This window comes from Silurus aristotelis (genome assembly GCF_946808225.1).
Source record: "Silurus aristotelis genome assembly, chromosome: 22".
Lineage (NCBI taxonomy): Eukaryota > Metazoa > Chordata > Actinopteri > Siluriformes > Siluridae > Silurus > Silurus aristotelis.
This window is the reverse complement of record NC_139595.1, coordinates 3774704-3796616: the sequence shown is the minus strand read 5'-3', so window position 1 is coordinate 3796616 and position 21913 is coordinate 3774704. Positions and strand designations below refer to the sequence as shown.

The following is a 21913-nucleotide window of genomic DNA, read 5'->3' as shown; positions in this document are numbered from 1 at the left end:
TATGACAGATACCATTTTAAAACTGAATGCTACTACAATAAATTCACACTGAAGTAAAATTTTGTAAAATATCTATCAACCACATTCAGTACTATTACTCAGACATGAAGAAGTTTTCTTTTACCAGTTTACATCATATGGTACTGCAGATGACCTTATCCGCAGCAAATGATCTTAAAGTTGTTAATTCAAGAGCCTTGCTTAAGGGCAGTGACAGAAATGGGATAGGAACTCAAAACCTTCTGATAAAAGTGTTCCCAGCCATCGAGCTAGCACTGCTTCTCACCACAAGCAGATGGGGTTCATTTAAACACGTGAATCGAATCAAATGAAGTTTTTAATTAATTAGATTAATGTGAAATGACTAGCCGATGAAAAACCTTGAATATGATTGTCGACGTCCAGTGAAAAAAAATTTCATTTTTGGAGGAAATATATTTAAATATCATATTTAACATGTAAATATTTGAAGGAATATTTGTTAAGCATTAGAACCAATTAAAAACAATGGAAATGACTTAAAATGGCACACCACAAGGCCAAATCTAATAGCGAATACAAATTATCCATTGCACGCAGTCGTTTTGTTTGGAATATATGCAATGCATATGAAAACAAATATTTAGAACTTTGGGAAAGTGCAAGTGAATTGCATTTATTTGGATTGAAAAAAAAAAAAATCACAAATATTGTCAACATACAGTAGCTACTGAAAGCATAAAAGGCAAATTCTTAGTAAAATGTATAAATTCTTCATTCGGGGTATAGAATCTAACAAGTTAGTGCTATTAAACAGAATAAAATCAGGAATTTTATTATTTATATTATTATTATTTTTTATCCAGTAACATTGGCACATCCATCCCACACGCGCGCACACACACACACACACACGCACACACGCCCACCCGCAGCCTCCGCCTCGCTATCGTGGGCTCCAAGCGTCATATCCGATCATACAGAGGTTTGTAGTTACAAGTGGGCGTGTGTGTATGAGTGTGTAAGAGAGAGTGTGTGCATGTGTGTGGGTGGGTTTAAAGTACATTAGAGACCCCTTTAACTTTTTGAAACTATTAGAAAGGCGAGGAGGAGAAACACGCATTGCGGGTAACACTTTCTGTTTTCTTCTATGTGCGCTGTGTAGTTTTCTCTTATTTCATTGATCTTAAGTATCCAAAACTTCTGTAAGTATCCAGAACAAGTAAATATTGTCTCAAAATACTTTAACACACCACTTATCTTTTATTCTTTGAAGCCCTACAAAGCTTTCTTTGTATATACACTGCTTTTATATCTTTAACTTTTACTCTTTTGAAAGCTTGTCATTGTAAAGCTTTTGCCTCATCTGTGTGTGTACTATCTAGAGTTTTATGTGATCATCAAAAACGACTAGAGACATTGTTCTGCAATGAAATCTGAACAATCTGAACCTTTGAATATATTAAGTCAGATCTAAAATGCATTGCTGCTCTTCAGCTGGACAGTCATGAACACCTTGTGTGGAATGTTGTATAGCAATCTTCTACTGCATAGGGGTGCCAAACATTTTCACTACAGGAAACTTCAAGACCTGCTTATGAATTTTAGATGGATTTGTTATATAGCAACGTATGGCGAGTACGGATCAGAATTAGGCTATTAATTAGTGCAATGTGAGGTGTTTACTTGTTTATTAAATATTTTATGATATACATTATATGATATGAAGATTATTTAGAAACAGTCTTTATTTGTGTCCAGCTGAATAGCAGGAACACCTACGTGAATTTTTAATAGAGTTTTTGTACAGTGATCTACAAATGAAGCAGAATCCACTTCATACCTAACTGAATATTGGTTTCTGGATTCTGGTATTTGAACTCAAAACCTTGTGGTTACTCAACAAGAGGCCATTGCCAGTGCCTAATCTTTTAGCGCTTATTTATTAAATTATAAATAATTTAGGTATATCAGAAGTAAACTCAGAGATCAATCATTTGTAGCTCGCAGTCTTCTATATAATACATAGTGAGAAAGTACAATACAATTAAGGCATAAAAAAAACCCCACTAAATTTGCTATGATGCTACACATTTTGCAATAAAATATGAAAATATGGATTATTTTTCATATACAAGTTGTGAGTACTTTTCCTAAAAGTTATGACTTTTGTCAGAAACTGTTGGATCGTAACACCCCCGAACATTTTGCATGTTTCAATGTATCTTTCCAATGTTAATGTGGTTTTTTAAGCATATCTTTGTGAACTAATTGCAATATGAACATGCCCTTTATGGTAAAGATTTCATGGTGTAATAATGTGCATGTACATTTCAAGGTAAAAGATACTTGTTACTACTTTAGCATCAAGGAGTGGTATATTCCATCTTAGCGCTTATATATTTACTGTATTAATTAGTGATCGTCTGAACATATATGAACACTGTTACCATATCTTATAGAAGAAATATGTGAAATTATCAGGCATCTAAAACAGTTATTGTAGTAGGTCAGAACTAGTTTAAGGTCCTTTATCTGTATCTTCTTTTTCTAAAAAAGTTTAATAATGTCCGAAGATAAGATAGAAAATTAAAATGCTGTTGTGTTCTTTTTTTTGATTAGAGACCACACAGGCTAAATAACAATTTTGAGATTTATATTGAGTGCATTAAAAAAATTAAGATTTATACATTAAAGATACATGTAGAATTAAACCAGTAGTTGCTCTGCTACTGCTAGTGCTATTTTTTTTTTTTTTTACATTAGGGTTAAAGACATTTTTTACTTGGCCATGTTTTCCTTTTAAGGCCTTTTACACATTATTCAGATGCAAAGCTATAACCAAATCTTTAACATTGGGAAAAACTATTTGGTGGGATTTTTGCAAAGCATTGTACTTTTTTTGCTTCTCTGTGTAATACATTTTTAAATGAACGTTATATACAGATACATGCAGCAGCATTAAAAAAAATCAGTATATAGAAGTGAGCCATGTTTTCTGGGAATAGAAGAGACTAATGGGGGGGGGGGGATTATGGCAGTGTTCAGATTGTGGAAACAAACATCTGCTACAGGTAGCTGGTTTTTATTTGTTTCATTTCTTATGTATAGTTTGGTGTAAGGTGATATTTGGTGTACTACAGCCTAGTAGATCTCACTATGAAACAGTCTGCTTGAGGAAAGCTTGCCTGGCAGCTGGACAGTGTGGCACAAAGAGGCATGTTTACTGCTAAATTACAAATATGTAATACAATGTGGGGAAAAGGGAAAGCAGATGAAAAAAGTTAATAGCATGCTGTGTGTTAACTGTAAGGCATCTTAAATGGTTTAATATTGGCTTAATATTGAATATCATAAAGATTAACTCTTTTTTTAAGATTTAATTAATTGTAGATTACAGTTGTTTTTGGGGGAAAGGTGGCCTCTCTTTTAATGTACTTGCCCAAGCACGTTATATGATTTTTTTCCACAAGCATACACTCTAACTCTATGATGTCTGAGTGAGGACATCTTTGTTCTGTGAATTTTCCAAGACAGGCATCATAGCCTGATTCATTAAATGAATCACAACCAAATTGCAAGAAAGGCCTGTAGTGGCGAAATTTCTTCATGTCATGTGTTACGTCATAACATTAACATTGAAGTGTCAGATCTGGAAGTTGTCATAATAAGACATTGTGGAAGTTTAACACTTTGTAGATGCTGAACTCGTTGCCTGAAATGTCATGTAACTACCTGCACTTGCTCATGAAAAAAATACAACATGCTATGGAAGTTTAATATCTAATACTATATATATATATATATATATATATAACAATATACACAACATGAATTTGGAATAAAAAATAAAAAAAAAGGACACAAATGTGTATCGCTTTTACAGCATGTCTTTTTAACATGCCATTCTGGGTTTTATTTCAACAACTGAAACACTAGAATGTTCGGTCTTTTTGTGGTTGTCCGGAGCCATCGTCTCGCGCTCCAGCAGCTGCACCAAAGCTTTTCGACTGGCTTCAGGCCAACAGCCGGCCCTCTTTTAGATCTGTGACAGATGATCAGCCATGAACCAGGGACAGATATTAACCCCTAATGCCACTGGATTATGGATCACAGAGCTCATGGATATTGTTTGTGCCATTAATGGCTTGTAAGTTTTTATCCCATGCGGGCTACAGAAAAGAACAAATAGAGTGAAAGGGACTTGGAGTGCAAACAGACGAAGCAGTTTAGAACTTTTTTTTTACCGGGATTGATGGACTTGGTTCGGTTCAAAGAACTGTTAGAAAGGTTTCTGTGGAGCCTCCCTTTCACTTTCTCCCATACCCACATTTTCTCCTCTCTGTATTCAGTTTAGCTTCTTTGTCACAGTCACAACATGATGAATGCCTCAGATTTATAGCATTGTCTCAGAGGGACAATTTGGACACTGCACTTTTTTAGCCGTGGTTTTCCCACATGCTCAGACTGAATACAGAATAGGCATGTACAAGATTGACTCATTCCCACTTGATCAAATACACTACAGCTCAAATGATATCATCAAGCCATCTATCACATATATAAACCCGAACATAATGTAAAGTATGAATATCTGGTTGCTGAAACCAATAATATAGATAGTAGTACTGAAGGAGGGGCTTTTTACTTGACCTTAAATCACAACATTGCTCAAGGGGAAGAGTGTGCTAGCTTTGAGATACTGGGGCTTGAACCCCCAACCTCACAGAGCCTTGACCTTTGAGTTACCACTTTACCACATTACATTGGCTGGGAATCAAGCCCAGGTCAACTGCTTGGAAGGCAGCTCCACTATACCACCAACACTACAATGAAATAAGCTCCTGAGCTTTTGGGTCAGCAGCTAAGCTGTCTAACTAATAGTTGATAATATTTTATATTACATAGCTACAAAGCTAGCTAGCTTGATATTATCACTCCATTAATTAAAACAACTGAGGTACCAAAGAACATATATTAATTTGTTCTAAGGATGTTATATAACTCTACAATAAACCCTACTGCAATATCTTAAAAACCTGTAGTGAAATTTATTAGCAGGGAAAATACCAAATAAGTTAGCATTCCACCGAGAGGCTATGGTAGTGTCGCATATATAGTAACCAGCATATATAGTAGCCAGCATATATAGTTAAATAGATAATAACATTGATAAAATACAGTATTAAAAATGCCTAGCTTTTGTGATACACCAAGGATTAGACAAAACATATGAAGTACCAGAAAACCCTAAAAGAAGTTGAGTTTGTAATACTGTTTACACACTGTAATATGCTTGAAATGTTCACTAATCTGAAAACATTTGAGCCCAGAGGTTAAAAAACAATGTAAAGTTGTTATTTAATGTTAAATAACATTAAATAAGCTAAAATGGGATTAACACTGCAGGAGCTAAACATTGCTGACACCTGCTAGCCGGCTTAACTTGAATAACCCTTTAAGGGGGATGCCAGGGTTTTGTCACTGTTATTAAAAAGCCTTACACTGCTAAACGCTAACACATTTTTAAACTACTTTTTTATTCTATACAGTTCAATACAGAGTATTTTCAGATTAATTTCCTAAAACATCAAACAGTACAAAGTGTGTAAGGATGCTTAGTGGGATGGATAGTTTTTTTTATAGAATTAAAACAACAGTTTTACGCTCTATCTATCTATCTATCTATCTATCTATCTATCTATCTATCTATCTATCTATCTATCTATCTATCTATCTATCTATCTATCTATCTATCTATCTATCTATCTATCTATCTATCTATCTATCTATCTATCTATATATATATATATATATATATATACAGTGAGGAAAATAAGTATTTGAACATCCTGCTATTTTGCAAGTTCTCCCACTTAGAAATCATGGAGGGGTCTGAAATTGTCATCGTAGGTGCATGTCCACTGTGAGAGACATAATCTAAAAAAAAATATCCAGAAATCACAATGTATGATTTTTAAACTATTTATTTGTATGATACAGCTGCAAATAAGTATTTGAACACCTGAGAAAGTCAATGTTAATATTTTGTACAGTAGCCTTTGTTTGCAATTACAGAGGTCAAACGTTTCCTGTAGTTTTTCACCAGGTTTGCACACACTGCAGGAGGGATTTTGGCCCACTCCTCCACACAGATCTTCTCTAGATCAGTCAGGTTTCTGGCCTGTCGCTAAGAAACACGGAGTTTGAGCTCCCTCCAAAGATTCTCTATTGGGTTTAGGGTCATTTGGAGACTGGCTAGGCCACGCCAGAACCTTGATATGCTTCTTACAGAGCCACTCCTTGGTTATCCTGGCTGTGTGTTTCGGGTCATTGTCATGTTGGAAGACCCAGCCTCGACCCATCTTCAATGCTTTAACTGAGCGAAGGAGGTTGTTCCCCAAAATCTCGCAATACATGGCCCCGGTCATCCTTTCCTTAATACAGTGCAGTCGCCCTGTCCCATGTGCAGAAAAACACCCCCAAAGCATGATGCTACCACCCCCATGCTTCACAGTAGGGATGGTGTTCTTGAGATGGCACTCATTATTCTTCTTCCTCCAAACACGTTTAGTGGAATTATGACCCAAAAGTTTTATTTTGGTCTCATCTGACCACATGACTTTCTCCCATGACTCCTCTGGATCATCCAAATGGTCATTGGCAAACTTAAGACGTGCCTGGACATGTGCTGGTTTAAGCAGGGAACCTTCCGTGCCATGCATGATTTCAAACCATGACGCCTTAGTGTATTACCAACAGTAACCTTGGAAATGGTGGTCCCAGCTCTTTTCAGGTCATTGACCAGCTCCTCCCGTGTAGTTCTGGGCTGATCTCTCATCTTCCTTAGGATCATTGAGACCCCACGAGGTGAGATCTTGCATGGAGCCCCAGTCCGAGGGAGATTAACAGTCATGTTTAGCTTCTTCCATTTTCTAATGATTGCTCCAACAGTGTACCTTTTTTCACCAAGCTGCTTGGCAATTTCCCTGTAGCCCTTTCCAGCCTTGTGGAGGTGTACAATTTTGTCTCTAGTGTCTTTGGACAGCTCTTTGGTCTTGGCCATGTTAGTAGTTGGATTCTTACTGATTGTATGGGGTGGACAGATGTCTTTATGCAGCTATTGACCTCATACAGGTGCATCTAATTTAGGATAATAAATGTAGTGTAGGTGGACATTTTAAAGGCAGACTAACAGGTCTTTGAGGGTCAGAATTCTAGCTGATAGACAGGTGTTCAAATACTTATTTGCAGCTGTATCATACAAATAAATAGTTTAAAAATCATATATTGAGATTTCTGGAATTTTTTTTTTAGATTATGTCTCTCACAGTGGACATGCACCTACGAAGACAATTTCAGACCCCTCCATGATTTCTAAGTGGGAGAACTTGCAAAATAGCAGGGTGTTCAAATACTTATTTACCTCACTGTATATATATATATATATATATATATATATATCCCCTACCTTGTGAGATGCTTTATGCTTACTAGCGGTCGACAGAGTTCAATTGTCTCGTTGGTAGAGCTCATAATTTTGTTCTGTGTTTTTGGTGTTTCAGAGCCCAGTTTTAGCTCTTGTCTCTCTCTTTTTTTCAAGCAGAACATCTCTTCACTCTATTTGCACACCAGCGCTCGTACACATGCCCGTTGCAACATACATACTGTAAAGTTTATACATTTCGGTATGTAAATTGCCCTGTTTTGCTAAATTATGAACTGTAACTTGTTAAATGATTCACAAATTACAGTATACTTCCGTATAATGATCACCATTGTTTAAGCTTTCTGGGTAGTCTCGACTTTCTTTATCTCAACGATATTTTGAAGTTACGATGATGTCATTGTAACACGCTGTGTTAGTGTATTGAGATTTTTTTCGATTCTAACAAGGATGGATGAACAAGATTTTCTTTGTTCTGATCAGAACTGGTGAAATGTGAAGGGTTTAATGCCGACTTGAATTCATTTCTCACAACAGCGCATAGGTGCTCTAGAGGGCATGTGACTAACGGGCGAATCTGCGATCACATGCAGGGTTCAGAAGAAAGGAGTCTGAGGGGAATACTGCTCTTAGGCTGCTGCGAATGGTATTTGTTAATTGCACTTAGGACATGGTCCAAGAAATCTGTTAAACAAATAGTGCTTAGAAATCCAAAAAAACCCTTATTCTCACACATCCTCGCTCTCCCCTTTTCTCCCATAATTCAGTGCATCTGGGTAAGTGCGGTCATGGTCATAGGAGGGGCAGTGTAGGGAGTCAAAGGCATCCAACACTGCATTCCACAATCCACATAAAGCATGCATACACACACACACACACACACACGCGCGCACACACACACACACACACACACACACACACACCCTAAGAATGTGAAATCATAAGAACAGAAATGTGGATATGTGCCATACATGAAGTTTACATAATGAATGGTAAAGATATCCGAATTTTATAGATAATTTGTGCTCGAAAGTACTCTGTGTTTTGGGAGGGCTGTAGTAAGGAACACTATGCAGCGGACAGATTGTGGCAGGAAAAAAAAGCACAAGAACAGCGATAAAACTGTGCAGATGAAGGGAAGGAGATTCGGTGAGAGCTGGGAGTCACACATATGGTTTGTATTAACTCACAGCTAACCCCATTCTGATAGTGTGAGCTCTTCCAAGGCCATGAAAACATCATAAAGGCTGCAAGGCAGGCTTGTACTTTTACTGTAATACACCAATGTGTGAGGTGAATCAGATATCTGCTGATGGTTTGGAGATAAACTGAGCAGCAATTTGAGGCTGTTTGTGGTTGTGCTTTCAAATTCGGTAGAAAAAGCACCGTGTTAATGACGCATGAAATCATGTTCATAGGTCTCGTAGAAAGGGCAATTATGATAATAATTGTGAAGGAACAACAGCGAGCATTGCGACTCGGTGGAGCCGAGGAACTGATGGTTTTGTTTTGCCTTCTCACACAAAAACATTCAGATTCATTAAGGTCTGTTTGCATTTGGGGGTTTTGTGTTTCGAAAATAAATCTATACATTATCATCAAGCTTAGTGTAAAGTTTCTTCCTAAGTCATGGGTTTCCTCCAGGTTCTCTGGTTTTCTCCCATCTGCTAAAACATCCCAGTCTCTAATTTGCCCCTCATTTGTGAATAGTAGTTCATATGATGCCTTTAAATGGCCCAGGATGTACAGTATTTTAGGTTTTTAGTCAGTATTTGCAGGGTTGGCTTCAGATCCACCTCAGTGCTGACCATAAAGTGGTGATTGAAGATGAATGAATGAATGAATGAATGAATGAGCAACTATGGAGTCCCTTTGTTTCTTTTCAGTGAGCAAGTTTGTAATATTAAAGCCAGATTTCAAAACGCTATATACACCAATCCTTGAAAAACACACAAAAAATTCTGTTTCAGAATGTCAGGAACCAGGATGTCAGTCAGAGATGGGTCAACCATTGGCCGCTTCCACTCCGCTGCCGAAAGCAACGGACAAGCAATCCCAGAAACGGAGGTGGTTTCTAAGGAAACAAAGCAGGAAGGAGGATGTCGTCGTTGGTTACGGAAAGCTTGCCCCTGTTGCTGTCGCCGGCAGAGCAGCTCCTATTATTTAACAAATGAAGCAGACACTGTGGTCAAGGATGAAGAGAAACTAACACCCTGCCCCGAGCTTCAACCTCACACAGAAGACAATGAGCTGGAGGGTGAGACGGCTAATTCAGATCTTTTGCTAATCACTGCTAACACAATAGTTCCATAGTCTGCAACCAATAATTATGTCATTGGAGATAATCAGTTTTATGGATTTGACATTTAAAGACATAAACTTGTGAAGAATCTCACTGCTTAGACAAGCTTAGCATGAGAGCTTTTACTTACTAGTACCATTTTACCAGACTCTTGTATATTCTCACAGACTTGTCTCTGGTCGTACGCTCCATGGACCTGCTCAGCTCAAAGACTGGCCCGAATCGTAAGGAGCACCACACCGAGCAGTACCACAGTGACGAGCTCATCATTCGCCGAGGCCAGAACTTTCAGATTATGCTCGACCTCTCCCGTCCTTTCAACATCAACACGGACAAGCTGCATCTGGAGCTCAAGACCGGTCAGTGTGAGGTGTTAAATGCTTTCACAACAGATAATGCTGTAGGGTCCCCTGGTGGTCTAGTGGTTAAGATGCAGCGCTCCCACCGCTGCGACCCGGGTTCGATTCCCGGTCAGGGAACCATCCCCAGCCACTCTTAGTGCTGATAGATAAATTGGGGAGGGTTGTGTTAGGAAGGGCATCCAGCGTAAAACATGTGCCAAATCAAACGTGCGGAGGATCCGCTGTGGTGACCCCTAACGGGAGAAGCCGAAAAGAAAAGAACAACAGATAATGCTGTAACACCCACATACTGAATGGCTGACTTCATTCTGGGAGCGGTGACCAAAGGTCAAAGGAAGTTACTGGGTGCGAGTATGTGTTTGGAATTATCTTTCAAAGGTTCCTGTAAAAACAATCATAAAACCATACATAGATTTGAACATGTTACATGTGAGTGGAGTTTGGGAGATCACAAAATAAGCTGAAGCTGATTTTAAAATGATTAGAAGAAACATCAATCTAGTAAACTTTCAACTAGCTCACAGAAAGAAGTAAACAAAAAGGAAGTATTTATCTTAGTTACTTCACTTAAGGACCCTTTTTGGTATCAGCACTTTGTCAGAGTATTTTCATTTCGAGAGACTTTTACTTTACTTTACACATTTTAATGTGTAATAACTGTATAGTTTAAGACATTTAAGAAAAAAAAATCTGTTCATCTATACTTTGAAGTTGAACCTGTTTCAAGAGCACAAGCATCACACCATCATTCTGGCGAGGGTTTTTGATGTGTGTCTGTAACAATAGGAAACCCTGTAGTGAAACATGAATTGTATAAATTATTAAAACATAATTTTCATATTTTTGTTGTCTACAAAGTACAATAGTGAAAGGAACCCTTTTTTCTTTACTGTAGCAGAAAGATATGATCCACTTTGTCCAGCACTATGTCCAAAACCATGACTTGGCTTCTGATTTGAACAAAATGCCAATATTGAAGAGTCATTATATTTAATTGTTCATTTGGGCTATTTACATTTGCAGCATGAGGAAAAAACACTTATTCAGAGCAACTTACAGTTGATCTCATTAATGCAGCTGAGCAGTCAGATGGGTTAAGGACCCTGCTCAAGGTCCCAACAGTGGCAACTTGGTTGTGCTGGGATTTTAATTCACAACATCAAGTCTAATTTCTTAAAGCAGCCGTCCCCAACCTATTTTGCACTATGGATCAGTTTCATGGAAGACAATTTTTCCATGGAACAGAGGGGCGGTGTGGGGTTTGGGGATCATTAAATTATCAAATTACTTTTATAATACACATTATATGATTTATTGAAAAATTTGTATATTAATTCTAATATTAATTAATACCGATACAACTCACTATTGTGCAGAATCAGTAAAAGCTCAATTTATTGATACATAGGGAAAAGAAAACTGTGACTGAACAAACTGTGGGAAATTGGTTTAGGTAAAAATGGAAATGGAAATCTTTAAAAAAAAAAAACACCCTGCAGACAGCAAAAGTCAATATGTAAATAAAAAAAAGGGTTTCTTCTGTGCAGCTTGGTACCAGATGATCCACAACCCAGTGGTTGGGAAAACCTGCTTTGAAGTAAAAGCGAATCAATGGTAGACACCTCCTGGTATTCAATCACTGATAAGGGCCTGATAAGATCATGCTTTGAATAAGCTGTTATCCTATTACCTGATAAACTCGGATGTTTTATGAATGATAAGCTGATACACTTTATTATAAGGCAGACTAAAAGAAAATCCAACAAAAGATAAAGAAAGATATTGTTCTGTAAAATTCTTATATGTGCAATTAATATATTGTGCTGCATTTCATTACATTGTGTCATTTCCCATTTGGTTTAATTTACATTACACAATGAATGACCAAACTGGATTTCTCTCAAACTCCTGGCGTACTCAGCTTGTAAGGAAATAAGAGGTTACAACTAAATTCTGTTGAAATTTACACATAGGCCTACAATATAAGTACAAGTAATAAAAAGCTTTGTTTTAAATGAAAGGAAGTTACTATTTATTTTGAAGTTGTTGAGTTAATGAATGTTGAAACCTAAGAATAGTGTTTCTTTTCATGAGGGTGGGACAGGAAGGGTGCAGAACTCGTGATAACACCCCACTGCAATTGTGTGAATTTTTTAGCTACTATCTCACACATACTTTTAAACACCGTCTCGCATGTCCATGTGAGCTTGAGAAATGAATCAAACTTTCAAGCGGACTTATCTTTACACCAGGTTCATAAAGGAAAAGTGATATATTTGTGCTATAATAAATAAACTGCTCACTTCAAGGTTAATGGAACTGTAGGCTCAATAACACTCTGTAACTACAAAATTTAAGAGATTAAAGTTTAAAAAAAACATGTCTACCAACTTAAACACACTATTTTTCCTTTAAAGGCCTGCTGCCACTGGTGTCTAAGGGCACGCACATCATCATTCCGGTCGTCGAAGAGCTGCAGGACCGGTGCTGGGAAGCGAAAATTGTGGAGCAGAATGCCAATCGTATCAAGCTCTTGATCAACTTGCCCCCTAATGCTGTCATTGGAAAATATGAGATTACAGTCAAGACCCAGAGTACAGAAAGTGAATCGGTTAAAACGCATGACCCTGAGAGAGACATCTACATTCTCTTCAACCCCTGGTGTGAAGGTGAGATATGCAAAGAAAAAAACTAACTATATTTTCCTTACAGAAATAGTTCACCTGGTTACTCATGTGGCTAAGTGCAAAAATAAATAAAATGTGTAAAAAGAAAAGTGTTAAAATGGTGAAAAACCCTACTGGCTGTTAGAAAGCACTGAGAATATTGACTCCGACAATTAAAAGCTGAATGATGTTTTCATACAGCAAGCAAATCAATAATGAAATTTTATTGTAGTCATTTATTGGTCCTGAATTCGTTTATAACACTTGACCGATATCCCATTGTTCTCAGGTGTTAATGTTTAGCAATAGATTAAATAAAAAAGGACAAGAGTAACCATGAATAACTATACATCATTCTAAAGGTCTAAACCTCAAGCAGCAGTTTTAGATTACTGTTTTTTTAATGGAAAACATATCTTCTTCTTCTTCTTCCTCTTCTTCTTCTTCTTCTTCTTCTTCTTCTTCTTCTTTCGGCTTCTCTCATTAGGGATCGCCACAGTGTATCATCCGTCTCCATACTACTCTGTTCTTTACATCTGCCTCTTTCAAACCAACTACCTGCATGTTTTCCCTCACCACATCCATTAACCTCCTCCTTGGTCTTCCTCTTTTCCTTCTTTCTGCTGGTTCCAACCTCAGCATTCCTTTACCGATATACCCCATGTCCCTCCTCTGCACTTTCCAAACCATCTCAATCGCGCCTCCCTCAACTTGTCTCCAAAACGTCCTTCATGTCCAAACCAAATTTTTGCCATTTAATAAGTTCCTGAATTGGTTTATAATACTTAAATTGTACACGAGGAGTGATCTGGTGATCTGGTGCTATAGAAACGACAATATATTTACTGGGCATTTGTAACATTAGCGTTAATGACCATGTGATTTTAAACTGAGAATGCTACAGACACATGTCACATGTCAGAAGCTTTGTATTTGCCTGGTGTGTTTGATTGCCAGCCAGGTTTTTTTTGCCTTTAAGGAATCGCATGTGCTTTTTATTTGTTTTGCTTTTCCTCTAAAGCGAAGGCATGCCAGGCCAAGGCCAGCTCAAATCATCACTCTCCAAAGTTTTTCTTCAACTCCTCTCCTATCTATTTCATGTCCTTGTTTGTGTCTCCTTCACAACCTTCTCTGAATACAGCTTATTCCCTCTCTTTCTTTTCCATATTCCTTTCCTTCTAGCACTTTTTTTCCAGCTTGTCTATAGACCTGTACATGCTTTCTCATCTCAAATCTTGATCTTTTCTTCAACTATTCCTCCACTGCCCTCCTTTTACATTCCTCTGAAAATCATGCCCACATGTTAATAAAAAAGAAAGCAGCCCATGTACTGCTCAATGTGGTCTCTGTGTGTGGAGCAGAAACACCGGAAAGCACAGCATCCAACCTCACTTTGATAATGTCATACAATGAAAGGGTTTCTCACTGCAATCTCAGTGAAATTAGCCAGACATTGTGTATTCTTTAAAAAATCTACAGTTCTATCTCTTCCTCTGTGTGCTTTTTGTCTTTCAGGGGACACGGTGTATATGGATGACGATGCAGAGAAAAAGGAGTACGTCTTGACTGACACTGGGAAAATTTACTACGGCACTGAGATGCAGATCGGCGCACGCACGTGGAACTTTGGACAGGTGCAATGAGGAGAGCAAAGCTCATAGAACTTTTGGTTTCATGAAGGCCATTAACTCTTAGACTTCCATTTTCCATTTTCATCGTAACTACATAATTAGCTAGCTAAAGTTGGCAGAAAAATCTCAAACTTCTATGAGTAAAAGTGAAAATCCTCTCAAAAATTCGAGCTATTTTCCATAACTTATTTAACAGTTCAGATTAGCCCATCTTAGCTAACTAGCTTGTTCTAACAGTGACAATGGTTCAAATTTAACTTTCAAAATTTTATTTAACACTCTCATACTAACTAAACTAATTTTTCCCTATGGACTTTATGAAGATTACAAAAATAAGCAAAAAATCCTCTCAGAAATTCTAGCCTAGCTCACTTTTGTAGTGGAGCTACAGGGCTAATCAAGGATGACTGCATGTATGCTAGCATTGGGGTACACATTGTGTTTGATTATACACCCACCATCCCTTTCATTGGAGGATAATAAAGACTTAAAATATATACATGTATACAGTTTCATGGACTATTAAAGCCATTTCTTATAAAATGAGAGGGGGAGGTAGATGTAAACAATAAAACAACTAAGTATAGTGAAGCAAATCAGTGCACTCATATCTCTCGTTTCATTAGTTTAAACAATTATCTTAAGGCTCATGGTGATATAACTTTTCAGTGAGAATTATATATACAAGAATAGAGTCTACTATACATGTAGTGTCTTTTAATACTGAGCAGCATTTTTATATTTCTAGGTATTTGTACTAATCGTGTGTGTCTCTGTGTTTCTCAGTTTCAAGAAGGGGTTCTGGAGGCCTGTTTGTATGTGCTGGAGAAAAGTGATGCTCCTTCATCAGGTCGTGGAGATCCAGTGAACGTGGTGCGAGTCATATCCGCTATGGTGAGTGAAATTGAAGCAACATTTTTTAAATAATGTACTAGATTTATGAAACGTGTGGTTCTGGAAAGTGTTCTTTTGTAGGGTTTTTTATATTTTGTTTGCATTTTAGTTTATTTACAGTTCTTAGTCAATCTTCTAAATTGTATAAAATCTACCTTTGGGGCTAGAAAGAAATCAGCCCTGGTTTCATTCTTCATGCCAATGTAGCTGTACGATACAAAATAATCCCCTTTAAGACATTTGTTGCGGCAAATAAAATGATGTAGATGGCAAAAATATATCCCTATCTGATGTCTTTGTACATTTAAAAATGAACAATAAAACATTATTGCGGACTTCTCTTCATATATTGTTGACACACAAACCTTCGGAAATAACTGACTGCTGAGTAAATACTAGATCTTAATTAAAAAACAATATTTGCAACGCATGAAATATCATTCATGTACAACCTATTTTTTCATATCCTAAACCCAAAAATCAAAACAGTCTTTGACAGCAATCTTCCACATGGGATAACAGTTTTATTTTTAGTGTATCCCATAAACCCTTTTTACATGCAACACTCCTGGCTTGGAGATGCTATTTAAAGACATTTTCATCCCTTGCACTCCAGATCAATGCCCCAGATGACTGTGGTGTTCTGGAAGGAAACTGGTCAGGGAATTATGAGGGTGGGACACCTCCTACGGCATGGAGTGGCAGCGTGGACATTCTCAAGAAGTATCACAAGGATGAAGGAACTCCTGTCAAATACGGCCAATGCTGGGTCTTCTCCGGGGTCACCACCACAGGTATGTGCGTGGATATGCAGGGATCTCAACACTGCTGTGTTAGGATATTCATAGCTGCCACTGGCTAATAGGATCATGTCCCTGAATCCAGGACCCTGCTGTCAGTCTGTCCCAAAAATACCCTGACCGCATTCTTGGCAGTCCTTCCCAATTTGGCCCTGACTCATGAGTTACATAGGCGTGTGTCCTTGTTTTTCTCACTCCAGCTAAAGCCCGATTAACCCAACAACATCCGAAATATTTCATTACCTGATTAACACGTGTTCTAAAAACCCATTGAGATGGTGAAATATTGACAGTTTGTGTTATTTATAGCTCTGAAAGTGACAAGATTTCCTTAACTTTGTTACTCTTTCGAATGTATCCTGACCGTAATCCCCCAAATTGAAATAAAGGTAGAAACATGCATTTGAAAATTTAATTATAGAGAATTATAGACATTTTTTATGCTGGTATTTGTTTACAGTCTGTTAGACGATTATATGTTAGATAGGTACTATATATAGTACTATATATTAGACTGTGTCAGATTTGGTATGGCATTTTATTTGCCCAGATAGTGTGACGTTAACTACGAGACAGCATCGGTCTATTTTTACCGCTGTGGTAAAATAGGCTCCTTACCTGAAAATAAATATGCTTAGATTAGAAAGTAAATATAACATTCACACATTACACATAATTCTGGTAATATTCAACAAGCTGTGGCCTGTCACATAAATTAACTCAGTATGTCTCTATTTCAGTTCTGAGGTGTCTCGGTATCCCAACTCGAAGTGTAACAAATTTCCAGTCTGCCCATGACACCGATGTCTCCCTGACCACTGATGTGTTTTTTGACGAGAATATGGAGCCAATTAACAAACTCAACCGAGATTCTGTGTGGTGAGTGTGACTATTCACACAGATACAAATGACCAGATCACTCAGTGTATTTCAGCTGGATTTCAGCTCATTGTACATATTACATTATGTTAATACGTTGGCACTGTCTTAAAGAAAATAAAGAAATTGTACAAAATCAAGAATCCGTATAAATCAGTATAGATTTGTAGATAAATATAGTATAGATAAAGGCACTCACTCATTTTATAATCTTAACACTATTATTGACATGATGTACAGTAATAATTGTATATTATCCAAAATAATTACAGTTTTACAATTGTAATGAAATTTGTTATATTGCTAGCATTACAATAGAATCCATGGAGTCTCACTCTGGCTTTAGATTTATCTCTTATAATCCATATCATTGAAAAGGTTTTGCATAAAAGCTTAAGATTTCTTGATGATCGCTTTCCCTTCATTTTTTTTCCCCTTTTCAGGAACTTCCACGTGTGGAACGACTGCTGGATGGCTCGTCTTGATTTGCCACCTGGTATGGGCGGTTGGCAGGCTGTAGACTCGACCCCACAGGAAACCAGTCAGGGGACGTTTCGATGTGGCCCCGCCTCCATCGCGGCCATTCGCACAGGCCAGGTCTACCTGAGGCACGACACGCCTTTTGTCTTTGCTGAGGTCAGTTTAAAAAGGGAAATAACCAATGGTGTCATGGATGTTGTAGTTGTGCATCCAGATTCTTCATATTATCAATACCAACACCAAGAAACTTTATTAGTGTCACGTGAATAGACTGTTCATGCATTAACTAACAGATATAATGTAGAACATGATAAGACATGTAGACAAAAGGCTTTTTTTTAAAAGGTCAAGGACAGTTTAATGCACATCATATCACTCGCATTAACATGCACCCTGTTATTTCAGGTGAACAGCGATAAGATCTACTGGCAGAGGAATGTGGATAATACTTTCTCTCAGATTCACATAGAGAAGAATGCTGTGGGACACTGCATTAGCACCAAGGCTGTGGGCTCTGACAATCGCAGTGACATCACACACCTGTACAAGCATCCTGAAGGTCAGAACACACAGACAATACATTGTGTCCACTCTAAATGACATCCATCTATCAGTTTAATGCTAGTAAGCTTTCCTAATTTACCAAAGCTGTTTCCAGGCCATTAGTTGGTTGAGAAACTCTTAACAAGAGAAAACCTTTGTGATGTTGTTGTGTGTTTATGTTGATGGGGTGGATTTGTTAAAGCAACACGATTCCTCACATGCGCCATCACGTTCACAGTTCATAGCTTTTCACCTAGCTTTCGCCTGCAGCTCCATTTCCCTTCTTCACCTGCCTAAACTGCAACAAAACAGTCTAATATACTACTCATTATTTAGAAATGGATTTATTATTCAACACCATGATTCAGATTTTATGAATCAGAAGGGGATTGACTGTAATGAACCCATGCTGGAACAGCCACAGAGAGCTAAATCTGATATTTTGATACGGAGCCGAAATTCCGGTTTTGGTGAATGTGAAGTGAATAACACTGATTATCTTGTTTTAACAGCACTTGTCATTAAAACTTAAAACTACCTGATCCAAGCAAAAGGGTTAGAATACGAGTAGGGCCAAGGTTTAAAGAACGTAAGCTCATTGCCGATGTTGTGGCAAAGAGCGAAGAGGATACTGAAGAAGATTAAACTGACACGATCACAAATCAGTATTAATCGTAATTTCCCATCTCCTTTTCCAGGCTCCGAAGAAGAGCGCATCGCTGTAGAGACGGCCTGCCGCTATGGCTCCAAGCCAGACAATTACGCGGTAGCAGCAGCCAATGACGTGTGTATGGAGGTCCACGTGGAAGGTGAGGGGCCACGCATGGGTTTTGACGCCCACCTTAAGATCGTTTTGAAGAACCAGAGCGAACATCCACGCAGGACCACACTGCACAGCCAGGTAGCCGTGATGTACTACACGGGCGTTTTGAAGAGCACGGTGAAAAGTGAGAAGATTCCTGTGCAACTCAGTCCCAATGAAGGTGAGCTGAAGAGAAAACATGCACAAGCTTGCGAATAAACGACTAGAGATCTATTTAAAGACAGTATTACTTTATTTACTTTGAAGACGTAGTCACTTCGAGTAGGTCCTGGACATAAATTTGTCAATTTTTTTTGTTTATATTTTCAGTCATACTTTTTTCTGTAGTAATAAGTCAAGCTGGTTAGTATAAATATAAATCCTGAAATCGTATGCCAACACCTTGGTTTCTTGATGTATCACAGTGATAGACAGATAAGTGTTTTGGCACAATATTAAATTGCAGTTGATTATTTTTCAAGAAACAGCATCACCTGGTGTGCTTTATTTCACTTCTACCACAGCAGAAAATGCCAGAAAACTCAAGACGATCATTTAATGATCTATGACACAGTGTACTTTTATATCTTTTTATACTTCCAATTATTGTTCAAGAATGTCTACCAAGCAAACTATTTCCTGTTTTTACTTAGAGTTTGTTTTGTCAGCTCCTGTGTAAACAGTTGTTCCATTACTCTCTTTTTTTCCTCGTAAAGACAAATAAAAACTTGGAAAACTCTTCTGTCATGGAGACTTTTCCCACGGTAGAAAATGACTACCCTTGAGACTCTTCTATAAACATCATGATTATAAATTTTTCTCTGTTAGCTGGGATTTAGCTGTTACTACAGAAACAATAATGTAATACAACAACACCTGGGGTTCGAATTAAAGCCGTCAAGTCTGTTGTTATGGAAAATCAATTATAGCCCTATGAACGATTACATTTGTTGAGTTTGTTGTTCATTTTTTCATCAGAAAAAGTGGTAGACTGGGTGCTGCCGTACAATCTTTATCAGGACCAGTTGGTGGACCAGGCGGCCCTGATGCTCACTCTATCTGGTCGAGTTAACGAAACCAAGCAGGTGCTGGCTTCTCAGACCAGCTTCAGGCTTCGCACTCCAGACATCCACATTGAGGTAAGAAACAGAGCCTAATACTGCCTGATTAAAGGGTATTAAAATAGTTTTACTTGATGTAAAGAAAATCATTACAATATTAATTTGTATTTTGGGCTTGTTTGTGTTTTTGCAGCCTCTCGGAGAGACCCATGTAGGGAAAGAGGCCTCGGCCAAGCTGACATTCACCAACCCGTTACCGTGCACACTGCGTAATGTAGTACTGCGAGTGGAAGGTCTTGGACTTAGGAACCTCCATCCCATCAAAGTGGGGTAAGAAACAAAGATGCTGGAGGAAATGTCCTCATTTATTTGCATTTGGTGACACAAAGCTCCACCAGTGCAATTGAAATAGGTTTAGAGTTCAGGGTTCTATATTACAGTATACACTCTGGGGAGAAATGTTTTTAGACACCTTACACAAGATCGGTATGTGCAGTTTGAACACATTTAGTCCCCATTTGCTCTTATAATTTCATCCACTCTTCTGGAAAGATGCTCCACTAGATTTCAGAGTGTGTTTATGGATATTTGTGATCATCCGCCACAAGGGTGTTATGAAAGGCAGGTACTGATGTAGGTGAGGAGGCCTGGGGTGAAGTCAGCGTTCACATTCATCCCAAAGGAGCTCAGTAGGGATGAGATCAGAGCTCTATAGCAGGCCACTCAAGATCTTCATCGCTAACGCATGTAAACCAGATCTTCAAGCTAACTTTGTGCACAGGGGCATTGCCATGCTGAAACAGGTTTGGGTTTCCAAGTTCAAGTGAATGCAAAATTTTATTATAGCGCATCTACAGATGTCCGGTACAATTGAATGCCTCCAGTTTTGTGGTAACAGTTTGGAAAAAACACATATAGCAGGAAAGGTCAGGTGTCCCAATACTTTTGAAAATATAGTGTATATAAAGCATATTTAACCCATGTAAAGCATATCTACATAGACCTGGCTTTGTGCACATGGGCATTGTCATGCTGGAATAAGTTTTGGTCTCCTAGTTCAAGTGAAGTGGTAATTTTATTCTACTGCTTCCAAAAACTTGACTTGGCTTGAAAGATCAGGAGTCCCAATCATTTTTCATTATAGTGTACACCGTATGGATTTTTACAAAGCTAAGATGTCAAAATTGTGTCCCTGATATAAATGTAAATGTTTAATTATTACTATTGCCCCAGTGTTTATAATAAAAAAATTATCAGTTGTATTGATCATGAGCATATATTACATATGTTCTCCACAGAGATGTGAGTAAACATGCCACAGTGACGGTGACGGAGAACTTCATCCCCACTGTGGCTGGGACGAGGAAGCTGGTGGCTTCTCTGGACTGTAAACAGCTCTCGCAGGTGCATGGCGTCGCCGACATCATCGTCAACTAGTGAATGCGTCGTCATCCATCTTCATTGTACACTTTAGTTTTAACACTTAACATATACGTCCATTCGTACTACTTGTGAAAAAACAAAACAAATGTGAGCCTAATACTTGATCAGATCTGTTTATAATTTTTTTTACTATCAGGTCCTAAGTCGTTTTAGAGTAGTAATGAGGTGTTGCTGCTTCTGACCATTCATTTTAGATTAATACTCTGATCTCATATATCTATGAAGAACTTGGTATTATTTTTTTTAACCTTAAAGACAATGAAATAATTACAGAGTTAAATGATTATGGGTTTATACTGTAGCATAGACACTGTCATAAGATATATATATATATATATATATATATATATATATATATATATATATATATATATATATATATATATATATATAAAGTTCTATCTCTAACATTATATAACTGCATTGTTTACGGAAATAGAACAGAAATCTGGGATTAATGTAATCAGTATTAATGAAGACTCGTCTAATTAATCCATTTACATATATTTTTCAACTTTTTTCTATAGATTAAACCAATTAGCATAACTCTAATGTAACAATGTATCTACATGCACTTTTTTTTTCAAACAAATGTTCTATTTTATTGTTAATAAATTTACTTAT

The 21913-nt window shown here is 37.6% G+C and overlaps 1 protein-coding gene across 1 annotated transcript; it reads left to right on the top strand.

The window, feature by feature from the left end:
* The first annotated feature begins 939 nt into the window (after positions 1-939).
* tgm1l1 (transglutaminase 1 like 1) lies at positions 940-21371 on the top strand. The gene is made up of 14 exons (XM_083526235.1): positions 940-1107; positions 9397-9683; positions 9896-10087; positions 12508-12759; positions 14272-14390; positions 15174-15281; positions 15898-16075; positions 16822-16960; positions 17404-17596; positions 17846-17999; positions 18682-18966; positions 19764-19924; positions 20040-20176; positions 21145-21371. Exons 2-14 carry the CDS (start codon positions 9398-9400, stop codon positions 21281-21283), a joined length of 2343 nt encoding a protein of 780 aa, XP_083382361.1. The 5' UTR covers positions 940-1107; position 9397; the 3' UTR covers positions 21284-21371.
* The last annotated feature ends 542 nt before the right edge of the window (positions 21372-21913 follow it).